At 37.9% G+C, this 18,796-nt stretch overlaps 1 protein-coding gene across 2 annotated transcripts in view; it reads left to right on the forward strand.

Moving 5' to 3' along the window:
- Positions 1-18,796, forward strand: part of rgs7a (regulator of G protein signaling 7a) — a gene marked incomplete at both ends in the record, with an annotated part of 48,496 nt that overhangs the window by 10,172 nt on the left and 19,528 nt on the right. For both annotated transcript variants that reach the window (XM_079249109.1, XM_079249110.1), the window contains one exon: positions 18,336-18,432. In XM_079249109.1, the coding sequence (XP_079105235.1) occupies positions 18,336-18,432 (97 nt within the window). The remainder of the gene's footprint in view (positions 1-18,335; positions 18,433-18,796) is intronic.

Below are 18,796 nucleotides of genomic sequence, written 5' to 3' on the forward strand. Positions count from 1 at the left end.
GTTTTTTTTTTTTTTTTATCCCATGTATGTCTCTCTTTCACATTGGTGTTCACACATCTGTCTATTTTATTCCTCTCTACACCCCTTTTCTTTCCCCTACCATTGTCATGCCCTCTTTTGTTCAATTCAGGCCTTTGATGTTGCTCAAATACTAACAAGATCACTCTAACTTTCTCTCTTTGTCTCTCTTGTGCTGTCCCTGCTGCACATGTGCACTCTCACTGCCCCCCTTCTGCCAGAGAAGCAACCGTCCACCTCTGTCTCTCTGTCCCCTCCTCTCACATCCCTTGCCTCTCTTTGAAGTCATCAGAGCTTGATGCCACTCCAGTCAGCTTTTATCCTCACATAGAAAAAAAAATTAAAAAAGAGGAATGTATTTAGACCCTCCTGGAGCACAGTCATCTCTCCTCCTGTGTGAAATGATTCACTTGTGACTCACAGCTTTATTGGGAACTCACTCTAAACAAACAACCATTGGATATGGCATTTTCCATCCACATTAGCTGTAGCTGTAACTGAGAACGCTAGCCTGATTGCACTCCTGGAGCTCAGTGACCCTCTCCACAATGAGGTGTTGTTCTCCCAGAAGCAATCATGTCTCCATGATTAGCCTGCCATCACGGAAAGCCAATGCACAAATCCAATACTGCCAAAATAATAAAAGTCAAACTGCAGTTGTTACAAAGGGTACATTTTAATATGTTTGAGACATACATTTTCGTTACCTAAACAGACAGACTCACCCCTTTGTGCACATCTGAGCTAATCAGACCGGCAGGTATGCAGGCTGAAGTGTGCTGAGCACCTTCCACCTGTAACATACTGAGGTTCACAGTTTCACACACTATTAGTGTAGCTTAACCGTCATATAAAGTCATATAGTGAATAAAATATCAGGTGCCATCTTAACTCTGTTAGTGGCTTCCTCTTTCTCTTTATTCTTTTTTAATGTTTCAAACTAATATTTCCCACTTATAATGATAATATTTAATCATTTATGCCTGTTTTAAAAATACTGTGTGGACATAGCGTGTACATGTCCTTGTGCCAACATGAAAAACATAACCTTGTTTCTTCAGTTTTGGGATATACATCTTAAACAAAATAAGGATGCAAGGAATTGCAGATCATATTTAAAAATATAAAACAGAAAGATACCAAAAACAGCAAATACCCACATTTTGAATTTTGGTGGCCATATGATATTGTGTATTCTGAAGCAAGCACTCAGCAGCCTGTATTATTTCCAGCACTTGGAGTTGCACTTGAAATAATTATGTCAGCTGTAAAGTAGGAGGTAAGTTTATATCAGCGTGGAGGAAAACTGGCCCCATTAAATTAATTTCTAGTCTGACTTTCTTGCTCGTGCAGTTGTACAAACAAGCTGATGAGTGACAGCTGACGTAGTTCAGAATATAAATGCACATTAATACACATACTTCAGCTCATTATCACAGGATTTTATTTTTTGTCAATATTAATGGATATGAATAGAAATCGTAAACATTATTGTCAAGTTTTTTTTTTTGTATTTTTTTTAAAAAATAAAAATGTGCATTAGTCTTCCACAGAGCTAAAGAAACTTTCATGTTTTCAGTTATTCTGGCAGGATGATGACAGTGGTCTGTGGGCATATATTTCAGTTTGGGAGGTAAATGAATAAGTATATTCATTTGATTGTATTAAAATTTAGTTCAGAAATGCAAATTTTCAGTAGAATAAAATGCTTAAAATTGTTTTTTTTTTGGTTGTTGTTGCAATAACAGTTTAAAACAATAACAATAATAATATTGATATTAACTGCAAACTCAGCAAAATATCACCTGAGTTGTTATTGATCATTGCTTTCTGCTCCATGAAAGACAGAAGCCACACAAAGCTACTGTTATTTTTTTTCAGGCGAAATATAACTTGCAGCCCAAACAAAGCCTCTAGCCTCCCGTTTTCATTAGAAGGTTTCAGCTTGGTAGCCATAATTTTCATTGGCTAACTGACTCTTCACATTGTCTCATCTATTAATTGAGAGACGGCATTCCTGTGGACAATGCTGCGTGTACTGGTTGTGCTTTCTCCTGCCCTCTGTTTCTGTTATGGTAATAGCTGGTGGCTGCTCTGATCAGATCCCCATGACAACCACGCCAGCAGTCTGTCAAATGCAGTTATCTCAAAACTCTTCCACTACGTGTCCAGAACCCCTTTAGCGAGCAAAGTGACAGAACATGATTGTTTATGTGAGTGCATGTTTGTTCATGATTATTTATTTATTTATTTATTTTATTTTATTTTTTATAAGAGTGCTGCTCAGTTCATGAAAACCAACAGAGCAGTGTTTGATTCAACGCATATTTTACCCACAACTTTCTCTCATGACAACATTGGTGAAAGGCTGGGAAGTGCTAACTACACTCAGGCAGGAAATACTTACAATTTACATTTTTTACTACACTACATTTAACAGCGATGGTTAAAGTATTGTGGCAGTATAGTGGTGGCAACCAAAATAATTACAATTCCAGTTGCTAAACTTACCTGTGAGCTGACTATATGCAGATGCAGATGAATTCTTAATACATTATTAGAAATGTAAAGTCACGGAAAAAAATATTAGACCACCTTGTTTTCCTGGAGCAAAAGTACCTTTATATGTACCAGGTATTAAAATGAATTTGAAATTTTGGTCCACATGGGTAGGCTACTAATATTTGCCATAAATGTAATTATCCAATATCCAAGCTAATATAACTGCAATTGTTGAGCATGAAAAGTCTTTTTACTAAGTCTATTGGTCAATTTAAGTTACTGATTTTAGTCCTTTTCATGGTAACATTTGAACATTTCTTCAATTTAAAATAAAATAGATCTGATTACTTTGTCCTTAGCTGAGAAACAGAACATGCTGTTCACAAGATTCTTTGTCTTTTCTCAGCTTGGCCTGAAATTTAGAGACTGCACATCCTTAACAGTGTTTCTCATCTCTCTATAGGAAGAGATGAGAAACACTGTTAAGGATGTGCAGTGGCTTTATATATAAAGCCTCATCACAGAGAAACAATATTTGAGCACAAAATATTCTTTCACTGGACAAAAGAGAAACTTTACTATCTCATCTTGGGCACAGTGAAAATTGAGGAAGTCCTTTTCTCTCTATCTTTTTTCTTTTTGCAGTGTATTCAAATATGGTGGGAAGCATCTTTCTGTTCTGCAAAGTACCGACTTGATTTGTTGGCATTTGCTTTCCCTGCCTGTATCAGCAGAGCTGTGTGTATACATGAAGTAGCCAGTATGGAGCGAGAGGTCATGCCAATGTGAGGGCAGCCGTTTTTTGCCACTAATAAAGTAGTTAAATACAAAAGTTTCAGTTGAGGCAGTTTATTCTCCGTTGCAACGATCCAGTATTTAAAATCCTGCACATGTAAAAAGTTGACAATCTTGTGCTCCTTTAAGCACTACATGATATCAGTGACAAAGCTTTAATGGCAGCTGTGCAGCTTTCTAACATAGCATCACTGTAATAATGTTTCTTATGTGCTTAATCCTTCCTTATGTTAGTTGTTTTGAATATTCAACAGAGCATATTGTGCATTATCTTAACCACTTTTAGGTTTAGGTGTCACTTACTTCAAACAGTCTGCCCTAATCAGTTTACTGTTCATGTTGACTCATGCGTCCTCTGAGGTGAGCGTGTGTGGTTGTTCTGTCGGACATCCAGTCCTTGTCTCAGTTCTGCAGACAGAAGAAGTCAGAAGAATGTCAACCTGCCAGTATCCAGCTGCTTCTCTTATTGGTATTCTGGGCACATAAAGCTGTCCTGGGTGTCTGTTGCACGTGCCAAGGAGGAATGTGGGAAATGAGGGAATGTGTGTGCAGGAGGAGGAGGAGGACAGAGGAGAAGAGTGAGCCCCCTTCTCGCTCATGTTATCAGGACCTAAAATTAGACAGCATCCTCCCTTCTTTTCTATTCCCAGTGCCGCTTTGTTTCCTTATCCTGCTTCCCTCCATGTTTCTTCTTCTCAGTTTTCCTCTCATCCTTTTCTGACTTGACTCGCTGTCTGGTCTATGTAAACATGCTTGCTGGTACCCTAAGATAAGCCTACTGAAGTGTAATGCCAGAAAGTTCTTTCATAACAGTTCTATATTCCTACTGTGAATTTGCAGTGATAAAGCACCAAAAATGAAACATCATTAGAACTGCTTATCAAGAGGATGTGCTAAATTACAACTGCATTTTTTCCCCAGTATATTATTGTTTTATGGATTTAATGGTAATAAATGATCATCAGATGGTAGCAGCTGAGCTCTGTATCTATGTAATCTTGCAGCTCCAATCAAGATAAACGGCTGAGTTAATATTTTGTTTTGTAAAACTTTCACACAGTAGCCTACATCTGATGCAGCTTTTTCTATCTTTTTCTACTAATTTATGATAGTATGCAGTTTGAGTGATGAAATCATGGTGGGTGGGCAGGAGGGACATGGGCTTTCAGAGGATTATGGAGAACATGGCTAACCTTGGCTTAGTCATCGCGCCCACTGCCCGCCCACCAAGAAGAGAGTGAGAGAGGGACAGTGAGAGTATGCAATAGAGACAGAAAGGCCTCACCCTTCTTGTAGTCACCCAAAAACTACCAGGGAAATCAGATTGTAGTATATTTAGAAATAAACGGCCTAAAAACAAATTTAAATACTAAAAAGAAAAGATGAAGAAGGTTGTGTTCCATGAGGAAAAGCTCCTAAATTCATAAAAAAAAGAAAAGAAAAAAAAGTACTATGCTACAAATAAATGTGTGAGCATGAAATATTAAGTTTGTGTTTATATCTATAATTGTGGCTTGCTCAGCAAGTGAAACATATTGATATATAATAATAAAGTTGAATTGTGTCCTTTTTGTAGGTTCCTGTAGGTACTGACATGTGTTACCACAATAATGTTGGTTTTACTTCCTCTAAGACTGTGGGACTCCACTTCAAGCAGATTTTCTGACATTTTTACATTCATAACCTTTGATTTTATAATCAATGCATCATAACTGAATGAAGAACAAGTGCTTGGATTAATGACAATTCATTATTATTGATATTATCAGGGAACGCATCTAAATTGTTTTTTTGGTATTAAACTTTTGACATTTTAATTTTAAAGTGGAACTATTATGTGCATTCCAGGCTAATTTATTTTTATTTCTGAGACCAGAAGGGCTGGGATTGATCGAGTTATTGTCACAAATCCCTTTATTTACTTCAGACCGACCCTCTCCGAAGGCTGTCAGATCAGCCTGTGGGCAAAACGAGTGGATTTGAACCCTTCTGCATTAAGCCCCGCCTCCCGCCACTGCAACTGCTTTCGCCGTCATTGTAACATCTCATAAACAGAAGGATTAGGCTCATATGAACTCAATAAAAAAAACAAAATACAATGTCAACACATAGCATACAGCCCTACATGTTGGAACCTGAATCAGACCCTGAAAACGAAGTGGAAAACAGCAACCCACAGCAAGGAATGCAGCAGGATGTCTCTCTTTGGTAAACTCACCAGCCATCGTTGGAAATAACTTTATCCCACGTTTTCCACCCGCCTGATGTCTTTGTACATGCCCTTGTTCACCAGTAGAAGGTAACCAATCACCGAACCTTATCCCCCGGCACGTCACAAGGATTTCAAAGTAGAAAAAACTCTCTAAAACGACACGTTTTTCGTTGCCTTGGAAACCGAACGGAGAGAGTGCTGGAACTCAAACTCAAACTCAAACATGCGTTTAGGTGATAAAAACCGGTGCTGTTCACATGTCTGATGAGGATTCAACACTGTAACACTGTAGAAAGCTCAGAAAACTCCAAATACCATAATAGCACCCCTTTAAGAAAAATTGTTTTGATTTATTAAACTAGGCTGTATGTCTTTGACACAGGAAGAAAAATTGCTCTTGAGGAACTTGTCATAGTTGGGTATATTGCAATTATCGTTTCATGGCAGAATTAATTATGTTTCTTATTCAGAAGCTGAAACAGCTGATCATGTAAAGTGAGTAGCGATTGCACAGGCTGTTTCCATCTCTCTTAATTGAGAGCACATTAAATCTTTCTCGAAAACAAACTGAATAAAGAGAGCAACTTCAAGGACTTTCAATGTTTTGATGACCAACCTTTTCTCATGTGACTGATAAATGATGGAAGCATGAGTAGTGTCTGTATTTAACCTCATCCGAATGCAAATACAACAGGCAAAATTACACACAAAGCTTTAAATATGATATGCTGACATAAAACAGCCCCGGAAAATTGTATTTAATTTTGACTTCAAAGCTGTGTCCCCAGGTAGAGTTAAGATTTGTCCGTAGCTGGTAAATCCTCAAATGCATGAAGCATATACAAAAAAAAAAAAAAGTTGAAAGAAGAAAAAACAAATATGTTGAAAATGGCTAAATCTAAGAAAAACATCTTTGTCTGATCAATGACTGTCTGAGTTGTTTTACCTTAAAATGAGTGAATGGTGAAAAAAACAAAAACAAAAGAACAAAAAAACCTCCTTGGCCTCATTTATAAAATATGGCAAAAGATAAACACAAAAAAAAAGCGTATGCAGCAGCTAAAAATGGTGCGGAGAGATAATCAGATGTATGAAACTGTATGCACACTCGCTGTCAGGCAATGCTCTTTTTTTGAAACCAACCACACTTCACCTAGAAATGTGAACACATGCACGACACTCGTAAAGTGCCCCCTACACACCCTCATCTAACCAGAAACGTTCAACACAACGCACATCATGAATTTTAATGTGCTGAAGTGACTCTGCTGATTAGTAGTTGTTTGTGGGGAATCGAGGTGTTTGTGGGGAATCGAGGTGTTTGTGGGTCAGGTGCAGTCAAGATGCTGAAGTGGCTGGAGAGAACAGAGTATATATGGAATTTACTTTAATGTCTCCAATGTGCTTTTGTGTATCTGACAAAGTCATATTGATGAGATATTATCATCATTAAGAGATATAATCGAGCATTATTGACTCTGCTTAGCAATTTACTTAAGTGTAATTTTGGATTCTTGCAAATTATGATGACAGGTTAACAAATATGTGTGTGAAAGAAAGGACTTAGTAGGTTCATGCCTAAACTTGTGTGAAGGTAAGAAAAAGCTTTCATGAATCCGGCCAGTTGCCATATCCTGCCATCATTTAGCAGTTCAGCAACTGTAATTTGTGCTAAAACTGACCACAAGTGTCAGTAACTGCAGTACGGTGAGTTGGTGTCTACAGTTTGGGCTTTAGCATGTTTTTGAAATAAGGTGCTTGTGATATCACAACAGTGTACGTTCAAAGGCTGCAGGTAAATTATAATAAGGACGTTTAATTTCTTCTATTTTTGTATTTAATTTTTTAATTAAACTCTCCAACCTCACTATCTTCAAAACAATTGTACAAATAGCTCAAAATTTCACCATAGTTGGATGTGTTCTCCTCTATATGGCAACATTTGCACTGGAAACACTGTATATCTGCAACAAGAACTGACCGGTATATATGAAGAATTTATGCTTGCAGATTATAGCATGTTCACAATAACATCCAAAACTACCTTTTTAGACTTTTACCTTTCTTTTTTATCAGTGAATTATGACAAAAAAAGAAATAGATGGGATAGACTACTGCTCTTTCTGTTCAAAGCTGCAATTATCTTTCAAAATGGTCAAAGAAATGATTTGATGTTAAGATAAAAGGCTTGTTTCATCCTGAATTGACTACACGAAACGTGAAATTCAAAGTTGATGTGGTTTTTTTTCCCCATAAAACCTCATAACACAGGGTTTCAGTCAGTCCTAGAATTTTAAATTAAATCACAGCTCTTCAATAATGGTATGATACTCTAAAATGTGCTGTGGTTGCATAAAGCAAGAGATGGCAGAAACCTACTGGCTGGCAAAAATCAGAACAAGAACTGCATTAACCACAGCGATGTCAAATGAGGATAAATGCCAGTGTTCTTTTCCTTTTTTATTATTACTTTTTTTTCTTTGGAGCAGGCATATCTGGCTTGATATCTCTCATCCATGAGTCAATGCTTGTTTCTAATGCTCTAGTAGCAGACTGTCCCTTGGGAAGTGAGCTGTTTTGGAGTCAGGGGAAATACTGAACATCCTTCTGAAGCCATGAGCCTGGGATGTTGACTCTCTGGGGATGTGAAGAGGAAAGAAGCTGTGGGCTCTAGCTGCGCAGGTTGATGGAAGAAAGAAAAAGCAAAGAAGACCCTTCAACCATCTGAGACATTCTCAATTTAATAGTGATGATACCATCTGCCCATTAAGAGACATGACAAAACCACAACTGCTCCTGTTGTGATGCAGTGGATTATTTTAGCAATGATTTTGATTGTTGGGCTTCCAGCAAAAAAAACAAAAAAAACAAGAAGCAGTAGAGAAGAATAATCCTGAAACATAAAAGTTATTAATTCCTTCAAATTACTTTACTCATATATATATATATATATATATATATATATATATATATATATATATATATATATATATATATATATATATATATATATATCAGAAAACCATTTTTAGCTGTTTTCTTACTGATTGTTTCCACTGTCTAGTTAGCGGTCTTCACACAAAGGCCTTCCGCGCCTCCCTCCAGTGAAGCCTTTTGGGCTTTACTATGAACACATTCAATACATTTCAAAAGCAAATTTTACAACCTAACCATGAAAACATAACCCATCTAAGGTTGTGCTCATAAAGACAACATTGTAGGTACAAACGTAGTCTCACCACAAACTGTGGTGTCAACACTGCTCTTTAATTTATTATAATAATGGTTAAAATGCACTTAAAATGTTGCAGAATTAATGTTGAAGGGTACGTAAAAGTACCGTTGTCCTATGTCTGCACAGATGCAGATTTCAGAGGGCATAATGTAAACCATTAACATAGCAGTAAAATAGGTCAAGAACAGAGCACATCAGTGAATATGTTATAGTCTTTTATCCATGAATTACATGGATCAAGTGATTTTAACCAAAGTGGTTTGCATGTGTAGTCAGGAACAATGTTGGGACAATGTCGGGTGCAGTGCCTCGCCTAAGGACACTTTGACATGCAAACTGGGGATGGTGGGATCCAACTAACCATCCAACTGGGGGCGGGAGGCACACATGATTTCTCTGAGCCACAAACACAAGAATTTTTTTTTATCATCTGGTTCTTCTTTTGCTTCTTTAACACTTAAATGCTGCAACACCTGTTGAAATGAAGCTACCACTCGTACTGTAGCTGTCAGTTTTCTACATATGCTTCAGCTGCACTGTTAGAATGTATATACACATTTGTATATAAATACATATATACAACACTAAAGGTATCACAACCTATTTGTTTACAAGACAAGTCTGCCAGACATCAGCGTAAATAGCACAAAAATAATCCAAAATTGACCTTGTTTACTTAATTCAGTGAGCCATTCCATTAATTATTCACATACTTATCCTTTCTTCCAAAGTTTGGCTTTCAAGTAGCACTCAGAACAAAAGGGGAGCTTTTTTAAGAACATATAAAGCAAAACAGACACAAACCACTCAGGTATAAGTCAATAGCACCACATGAGGAATCAAAGATCTACTTGTTTGCCCGCAAACATCAGACTCACTTTCATCCATTAGCTGCTCATCCCAAATCAGATCATGCCATTAACAGGCTCTCAATCACACCTCAAACAGTCACAAAGCTGAACAGGCATCGTAGTTGACAACATCTCTTTGTAATCATCCAAAGAAATCAATATCTGTAGTAAGACAGCCACGTGTCCTTCGTTGTTCACCAGAGAATTGTTGTGAGAATTCTTCCAGAGTGAACAGGAATGTTTTACACCGGGTTTTTCTCATCACAGTCCTTCATTATGGATATAATGGACAAAGCAGCACCAACTGGTACATTATGTAACATGTTAATGGTATTAGCTGTGAGAATAGAGGGGAGGCTTCAGGAGGAATAATTATCATCTAAAAAATTCATACACGTCTTCAGTTTGCCTGGTAGATACTGCAAAGACACGAGCGGCAAATGTCAATGAAGAATTTGAGCCCTCAAGATTCTTTGTTTTGTGCGATTAGGATGTGATGTTATTTCAGATGACATACAGCGATGACCAAAGAGGATGTGCAGGGAGAGAAAATGTCCTGAAGTGTGAAACTGTAAAGTGACATTTTAAGAAACAGATGCTTACATTTGACTGTTGGCTCAGTGAGGCATGCATGTGGAACGCTAAGGCAGAAGTATATTGATGAATTCAACCGAAATTCCTACGAAGCAAAGTGTAGATGCTATTTAGTGGTTCATCAGAGGTTTTCACAATCCCCCCCCTCACAGAAAACAGAAATAAACTTTCAGCTTGGATGGAGTAATCGCTTTCACCCCAGGCAGCATTCTCACCTGGGCATCTGCTCCTCTCGCCATGCGACCCCGGCCTGCTGCGAGGCCGACTGTTGCCTATCTGACTACTCCTGTCAGCAAACCTTTGACAACTGAAGGGCTGCATGAATAGAGAAGAAGTGTGAAAGGAGCAAGTAAAGAAACACACAAAAACTACTGTTGTGAAATAAATCAGCTGACTATTTCACGAGGCTTCATGTGAGATCTAAAGGGAACAAAACAAATGAAACATGACATTGAACAAGGTGAATTCTTTGACTCATGGCTTTTCTTTCATTTGACCTAAATATAGACATATTTGGTTTTTTAACAAAACCCACGTCTTTGCTTCCTGATGATGGTTAAAATGCAGTAGCTACTCTAAACTGTGGATTCTTTATTGACTGATCGTTTCGATTTTATAATTCCTTGAGAAATGAGTGCTTATGCTGAGTTTAATGCTATTAATTGAAAAAGTAGATGGTTATATTTAGCAATAATTAATCCAAATTTTGTTGCTTTGGTTGTGCTTGGACAAACTATCTTTAATACAGTTATAACTAAAAGACAATATTGATATAATATGATTTATTAAACCAGATCAGCTACAAAGCAAAATTGTGGATTCCCAGCAAAACTAGCAAAAATGATTTCTGTATTGTGCTGCATTAATGTGAGATCCTTCACACTGCATGCCCTCCTCTCTCCCCCCACAATACCTAGATAACAACTGTCTTTCTTTTTTTTCTTACTCTTATGAATGAGTGATGGCAAGCTGCCAAAAATGTCCTTGTGATAGTGGTCCCAGAATGCGTTGCTGTGGAAACTCATATGGCAACCTCTGAAAGACTTAAGATTCATAACATCTTTTCAGCGGCTCTGTCAGCATGGACTCTGTAACTTTCCTCACCTTTCTGAAGGGTGATTTGATTTCAAATGCCTAAGTGGTGTGTAGCTGCACCAGTGCAAGCCTCAGCGTCATTTTTTGTCTTAAGCTGGCAGAAGCCAACGGTGTTCAGTTGCTTGGTGTACAGTATCCAATTAGTGAAACTGTTATGCTTGCTGTCACTTTCTGGTCATCAACAATTGCTGCTGGTTGTCACTATCAAAACAACGTGGAGGGATTATTAACAGCAGGTTTTCCCTGCATTGTAGCTTGCCAATATTTTCCTCAGAACAGCATAAAGAACATGGTGTTTTTGCCTTTACTCAATATGCAAATGCACCAGCCTGTTCAGAAGAGATGAGTGATTCATGTGTGGTGACACAGCCTTTCAGACTGGTTTAACACAGCTGTGGTTTAGACACTAGACTGATTTTTTTTGTTTCAATACTGATCCTGTCAAACAATACATTTGTGTAATGTTGAATATGTTCCTTAGGGATATAATTATCAGAATGACGTTCTTTAGGTAGTTATTGGCCTTTCTCATCATATTCTTTTCTTTTTTTTTATTTTGTAAACCACAGTCAGCTTGTCAGGACAACAAAAGAGAAATATTATCTCTCAGCCTCAACCACAGGTTCTGCCTCGGTCATAGAATCAAGCTCTGCAGTTCAGACGGAAATGAGATCAACCAGCTGCAAAGACTGTTTTATCTACTGGCGCTGTCATGCTCTATAGCCACAGGTTCTATTTAGGCTGCTCTCACTGTGCCTCAGGCAGGCAGATTTAACCATTTTGACACTGTGCATGTTAAAATACAACATTCCCCATGTTTCGGTTTCATATGCATGTTTCCATGTGTGTGTGTGTGTCCACCACTGAATCATGCGCTTGTGTATGCTCTTGTAATTTGAGTGTGTATCACTCGGTTATGTGGATGTACTGTATGCTGTGTGTGTTTGTGCATATCTGTGTAACCACGCTGGAAGAAATTCATTCTCTCCATGTGTACATACTTGTACTGAGATAACATTATACCATTAACTTCATTTGATGCAGTAGCATTTAAACCAAGGAAGTGATGTGTGGTAGCGCAACAAGAGCAGCTTTTAAGTTCTTCTGTTTACCAGTCAGCAAGGCTTTATAATCTGCATCAAACTTTTATAAACAAAAATTAACTCTGAAAAGTTTCCAGATGCAGGACAAAACAAGTTTCACAGAATAAAGTCACCTAGAAATGATAAATACTGCAACCACTACAGTGTGCTGTCCAAGTATGCACCAAAATGACATTTTATTAATAGACATCTTAGTTAGACTTACCCACACTTGCTGAGGTAGGTAATGATGTTCTAATTAAGGCTGTTTAAAAATTAAGTTTGAGTTCATCAAGCTCTGAGGGTTTCACTCACTAAAATCTAGGTCAGCACTGCAGATGAATCGCAATCACACATTCAGGACTGAAACCAGTTTTTAAAACCTGTAGGTCATGCTGTACAATCAACAAATAACTGTTCTTGGCTTGCAGGTGCATTTTACTTCAAATGTCACTGCATTTTACTGCAATTTTGAGCTAAATTTCTTTAGGCAGTCTTGTTGGCTGGCACTCTGAACCCAGATAGGTTTCCATTATTGATTTACCCATATAAACATCCCATTACAAATTATGATGTTATTTTTTTATGTTAAAAAAAAACAACTTTTCTTGACTAACTCTTCAAAACAGATCAAACCACAATTTTAATCTCTGATCAGAACAACAACCCTGATTTCCATTCCGTACTACATAAACTACATAAAAGCAGCTGTATTTCTCATTATTATCACATTTAGTTAGATGATCACAGGGTCTACTATCAAACTCCCTGAGAAGAATGTCCCACCTTGCTGATGCACTCACTTCAGAACCTTTTATATTCTCTTTTATCCTACTGGCTCAGTTTTCTTGGAAACAGTCCCTTTAATAAGTGGAGTTGGTGGCTTAAAAGAAATATAAGAGCGCAGCATTGATTTACAAACCCAGTTTGAAATGTTTTTATGCTCCAAATGGTGCTTCAGAACATTCTTATTGCACCACGAGTGCCCTCGGTGATCATCTTTGAAGTGTTTGAAGCTGTGTGCTGAAGCTCAGTGTGCGCTTATATCCGGAGCTTTTGTTAGTCACTTCATATGTACTGAGTCCTGTGCCATCATTATTCAATGATTCACACTGTGCAGCCAAAACACTCACTCTTATCTGTTAAGAGGCTGCAGAGACGCAGTCAGACAGCTCTGGGTGGGCGGATGGGTGGGGGATGGAGAAAAAGAAAAAGATGGAGAGAGACTCTTGCTCTCTATGCTCTCTCATGGGAAATGGCTATCCTCTGTTCCTTTCCTCTGCATGAAGCCAGAGAGCATCCCGACGTCAACAGCTTTAGATCCTGAATATTCACGCTGGTGGCATTTTACCATGTGTAGGCGGCGAGGCTTTGCAGAGATGGGAGAGAGTGTGTAATGTATTGATCATTGTTGCTGTTGTCCTTGTTTACTCTGCCTCACAATGGAAGCTTCCTCTTCGAGCCATATAGGAACATAAAGACATGCAGAGAGAAAGTTGTGTTATAAAACATAATCATTCAAAATGAAAGAAAGTGCTGATCACAATTATTGGAAATCTAAATTTGAGTAATATGTTGACTTGTGAGACCTTTTTTTGGAGAGCAAACATTTGTACTACTCTTTCATTGTATCAGTTAATACTGAAACTATTTCTATTCCTTAAAATCTATTCACTCAATCTATTCACTAATTTCACTCTTTTTATGGATAAAAGACTTGTTTTGGACCAACTATTTTACTGGACTACTTTACAGGACCCTTGCTGATTTTGTTGGCGTGTCATCTCGAAGTATTCAAAGATTAATTGCATTGGTGATTGGTCAAAGTGTTTACAGATTCTATAGTTATGATTGTGGCCTGTAATGATACATCTTTCAAATCTCAAGGATCTTAGCTTTCCACTGGTGTTTAACAAATCTACTTTAAAGAAGACTGGGTGAAATTCATATTGATTAGTCCCATTAGTCCCCAAAGGAATGTGTGGTTACAACCGGTTAACTTTGAGTTTCTTTCTGAAATTTAACCCTTGACTTTATCTTTAGCATCTTACCATTTCCTGTCACTCAGTTGCTGAAGGAGAACCAAAGAAAAATAAATTTTCCTGGTATTTAAATGGTTTGATTCAGCGTTTTCTGTAGATAACAACTTGTATTGTGTCTGTGATCAATAAAACGTCCTTGAGTACTTTCCCTACTTGTATAATGGCCCATTCATGCAATCAGCAATTCCATTCATTTCACAGAATAACTAGTAGTTACATGATGACATAAGAAAGCTCACCTAGTTGTTTAAGCTGAACAACCATAAGTTGTCACTGATAAATTTGTTCCATTTTTATTTTCCTTTTTTCTACCAGACCAAGCAATCACAAAATATTCCTCAGGCTATTAAAGATCTATTAACAAACAAAAGAAATTCACGGACATCCGGGAGCAGTCGTTATTTTCAGTCTCTCTTTATTAGTATGAGAAAATTAGAAGTATAACTTTGGGACATGGCAGCAGTGATGTGTGCTGGTTACTGTTGCTCGACAACAGGCCTTCTTCAAATAACAGCTGTTGCCTCTCTGTAAGGAGTTTGTTCTCTCCTGGTACCACGTCTTCCTCCCAATGTCCAAAGCATGCATTTTGGAGGTTCTAAATGGACTGTAAGAGTGAATAGGAGCATGCAAGGTTGTTTGCTTTGGTTTTTCCTCTGTGTTAGCAATGCCCATGTAATAAACTTGTTACCTGCACAGGGTCTACTTCATCTTGTGCTTTAATAACAGCTCATATAGGCTCCATCTTGCTCTGTGATCTTAAATAGGCTAAATTGGTGTAGTGGATGGATGGATCATTTTGATACAGGTGGTTAACATGTAGGATTACCAAAGAAAACATCAAAACCGTCTACTGACATACTGTAACTAAAGCAATACACATGTTAGAGAAAGAGCTAAACATAAAAGACTGAAATGATCTAAAAAAGAAAGCTCTTTTTATGCATCAATTCGGGATCTATTTGCTTTCATCTCTTCCTCTCTTGTTCTTTCTGGCAACCCCCAGCAGCATTTTTTTTTTGTTGCAGTATTTGCCTGTGCTCTATCATTGTCAATTAGACTCCAATCACAAACGGGGACGGCTCTTAGCTTCAGGGATTTTTGACTAGCTACAAGCTTTCATTATAACATTATGTTACAGTGCTGGCTCATGAACTGTGAAACCCGAGTGATTACACATTTACATATCAATCCCAGTCTCTTCTTAATCAGAACTGCTCCTTTCTCACCAGTGTGGCCAAGAAATTCATTTTGACCCACACAAAACCCTCATTTGTATGAAATGGATTTGGCCTTACTCAAATTGCATTCCCAGATAAGCAGCACTGATTGTTATTGACTGTGTGTCAAATATTATAAAAAGATGGAAAATAAACAAAATTGAGAAAGCCGATCCCTCCAGTCTGACCTGTGAGAACAATATGGCACTTGTTCTGCACACTGTCACAGTTATAATACCAGACACTGTGAATTAATTTACAGTTTGAAGTGTAATTTGATTAAAAGCAACACTGTGGCATAACAAACCAGTTACACCCCACTGAAATGCTACCTACCAGCAAATATGAAAATATGTCACATCTTTTGACATGCTAAAATGGGTGTACCACCAAGTAAAGACTGCTTTCCTGTAGCTTTTGCCAGAGTTGAATGATTGGGTATGTATCATTGGGCTAAGAAAATATAGATGAAAATGAAAGAAATGAAGAAAGTAAAATAGGAGGAGGTACTGGGAGAAAGGTTTCACTGTGTCAAAATGTTTCATTTTACACAAGGCTTTGGATTTTATGTGTCAGAGACACACACACACACACAAACAAAAAAAGAAAACAGCCTTTAATAGCAGTTTTCTCTGTACACAGTAACAGTTCAAATGTATTCATCCATTCATTCATTATACCAATCTGCTTAGTCCGATTAAGAGTCGCGGGGAAGCCGGAGCCTATCCCAGCAATCTCTGGACAAGAAGTGGGGTACATCCTGGACAGGTCACCAGTCCATCACAGGGCCAACACAGAGACAAAAAACCACTCACACACACACTCCTAATTTAGAGTAACCATTTAACCCAACTTGCATGTCTTTGGACGGTGGGAGGAAGCCGGAGAGGTAACACTTAAAACAGTTTTTGTAAACCTCATTTTAGACATTATTGTTCTAAAATCAAATATATATGTCAAATAAGGTTAAAAAAGTTTTGGGTGTACATATTAAAAGATAATGAGTCAGCAGGATAAATGTAAAAACTTTGTAAAGTTGCCTTCGTTGTAAACACAAAGATTTTCAGCCATCAGGTGAAAAGAAGGATTAACAGGATTAGAATCTCAGAGCATCTAGATCAGGGGTGTTCAAAGTTGGTCCTTGAGGACTTCTGTCCTGCAGGTTTTCTGTGAATGTCAAGGTGAGGTGGAGGTGTGGACCCAAATGCAGAGACGGGAGGCAGAATGCATAACCAAGATGATTTTAATACAAAAACTGAACTGAAGACAAACTAACACAATGAAGCAAAACACAAGCAATGAAGCAGCAAATGGGAACAGAAATTGAGGGTCATAAACACTGGGAAACAGAACAAGACACAGGTAAAATGGATGAACTATCTGAGTCCAGGTGTACTTAATGAAGAGCAGGCAAAACAGGGAACAAGACAAAACGGAACAAAAGAGAGAAAAATACTAAATAAAACATGAAACCAAAACTGAGAAAACACATGAGACATCACATTATGATAGTGACTCCCTTTTCCAACACACCTGGCTTCTATTACGTGGATCCAGCAGCCAATGAAGTTCTGTAAAATGACTGATTGATTTGAGTCAGGTGTGTTGGAGCATTGATACATGGCCCTTCGAGGACCAGAGCTGGACACTGTTGACCTAGACTGTGAAGTAAATCCTGACAAAATGCACAATAACTTCCATCCATCACGTTTATGCCGCCGATCTTGATTTCTTACCCAATAACTTCTCTAACTTTACATTCTTAGCTTGACTGTTCAGTTTAACTGTTCACAGCTTTAATTTGATAACTAAAGCAAGAGTTTTGTCCAGGTCACCTGTATTTTTTCAGCCTGGTGATAACAAGGAACTCACTAGGAAGACAGACTGAGCTGCTCTGCATCATTTTCACTGGCTCGCTCTCTTTTTTTTTTGCTCTTCTTTCTTTCTTTTGTCAGTACAAGACAGAATACTTCTCTTCATTATGCTTAAGGTGCTCTCTCTTGCTTGTTGACATCAGATGCACCACTATAGCAGGATGAGAGGTAGAGGGTGGGGGGGTGGGGCATTATATATATACACACATATATATACAAAACTCTCAGGACATTTCTGTCACAGGCATGTGTGCAAAGATTTGTGTGTGTGTGTGTGTTTGTGTGTGTGTGTGTGTGTGTGTGTGTGTGTGTGTGTGTGTGTGTTTGTGCATTAGCTAGGGTGTGAGTGTTCGCCCACTCATGTCATTGCTTAATGCTGCTTTTGGTTCAAATTTGTAACTCCACTTTATATAAAGCAGTTCTACCTCAAAACTATTGATCTCTGTTCTGTAGAGTTTGTTTGTGTGGCTCTTTTAAGACCCAGCAGGACCCCGATGGAAAGAAACTTAATTTCCGTATTGTTGTATCGGCATCCAGCGAGTGCAGCTTACTACTGAGTTTATGTGACAAATGACAGAGATCAGTGTGTTTGTCATAGGAAGGGCAGAAATCTGACAGCTGGGATTGTTAGTCACTAACTTTATCTTTTCACTTTCTGTCCCCTGGAGACACAGCTGAACCTAGCAAGAACTTGTTTGTATCTTTTTACTTCTCTTTCTTTCACACAACCTTCACTTTGAAAGTTATGGAACCAACTCACGATCTCTTGTTGTTTCTCCTTCCATCACCTTATTTTCCATTGTCTTCACGCTCTCCAGATGGAGGAAGTAATAGCACGCATGCAGGATGAGAAAAATGGAATCCCAATCCGAACAGTGAAAAGTTTTCTAACTAAGATCCCCAGTGTTTTTTCAGGTAAGGTCTTTTGTCTCTCTTCTAAAAAAAGACTTGACAGTAATGTTGGTGGCACTACAAATACCTACCAGTTCAACATGACACTGAAAATAGAATAACAAATAATTCTTCTGTTTATGATTCCATACAGGATGTATTGGATGTATTAGGAGTATGAGATGATGGTACTCACTATTTACTGAATAAATATCTATGGAAAAGCAAATCAAAACATTCCCCTTAGTGACTGTGTGTAGCTCTTCAAACACTGATGTTGTAATTTAACTTGCTGGTTCCTGCAGCTTATTCGTACAGTACTTAAATTAACACATGACTATTTATTTTGTGCATAACTGTGTATTAATTAAATATATACATTTTTAAA

The sequence above is a fragment of the Telmatherina bonti genome (genome assembly GCF_933228915.1).
Source record: "Telmatherina bonti genome assembly, chromosome: 11".
NCBI lineage: Eukaryota > Metazoa > Chordata > Actinopteri > Atheriniformes > Telmatherinidae > Telmatherina > Telmatherina bonti.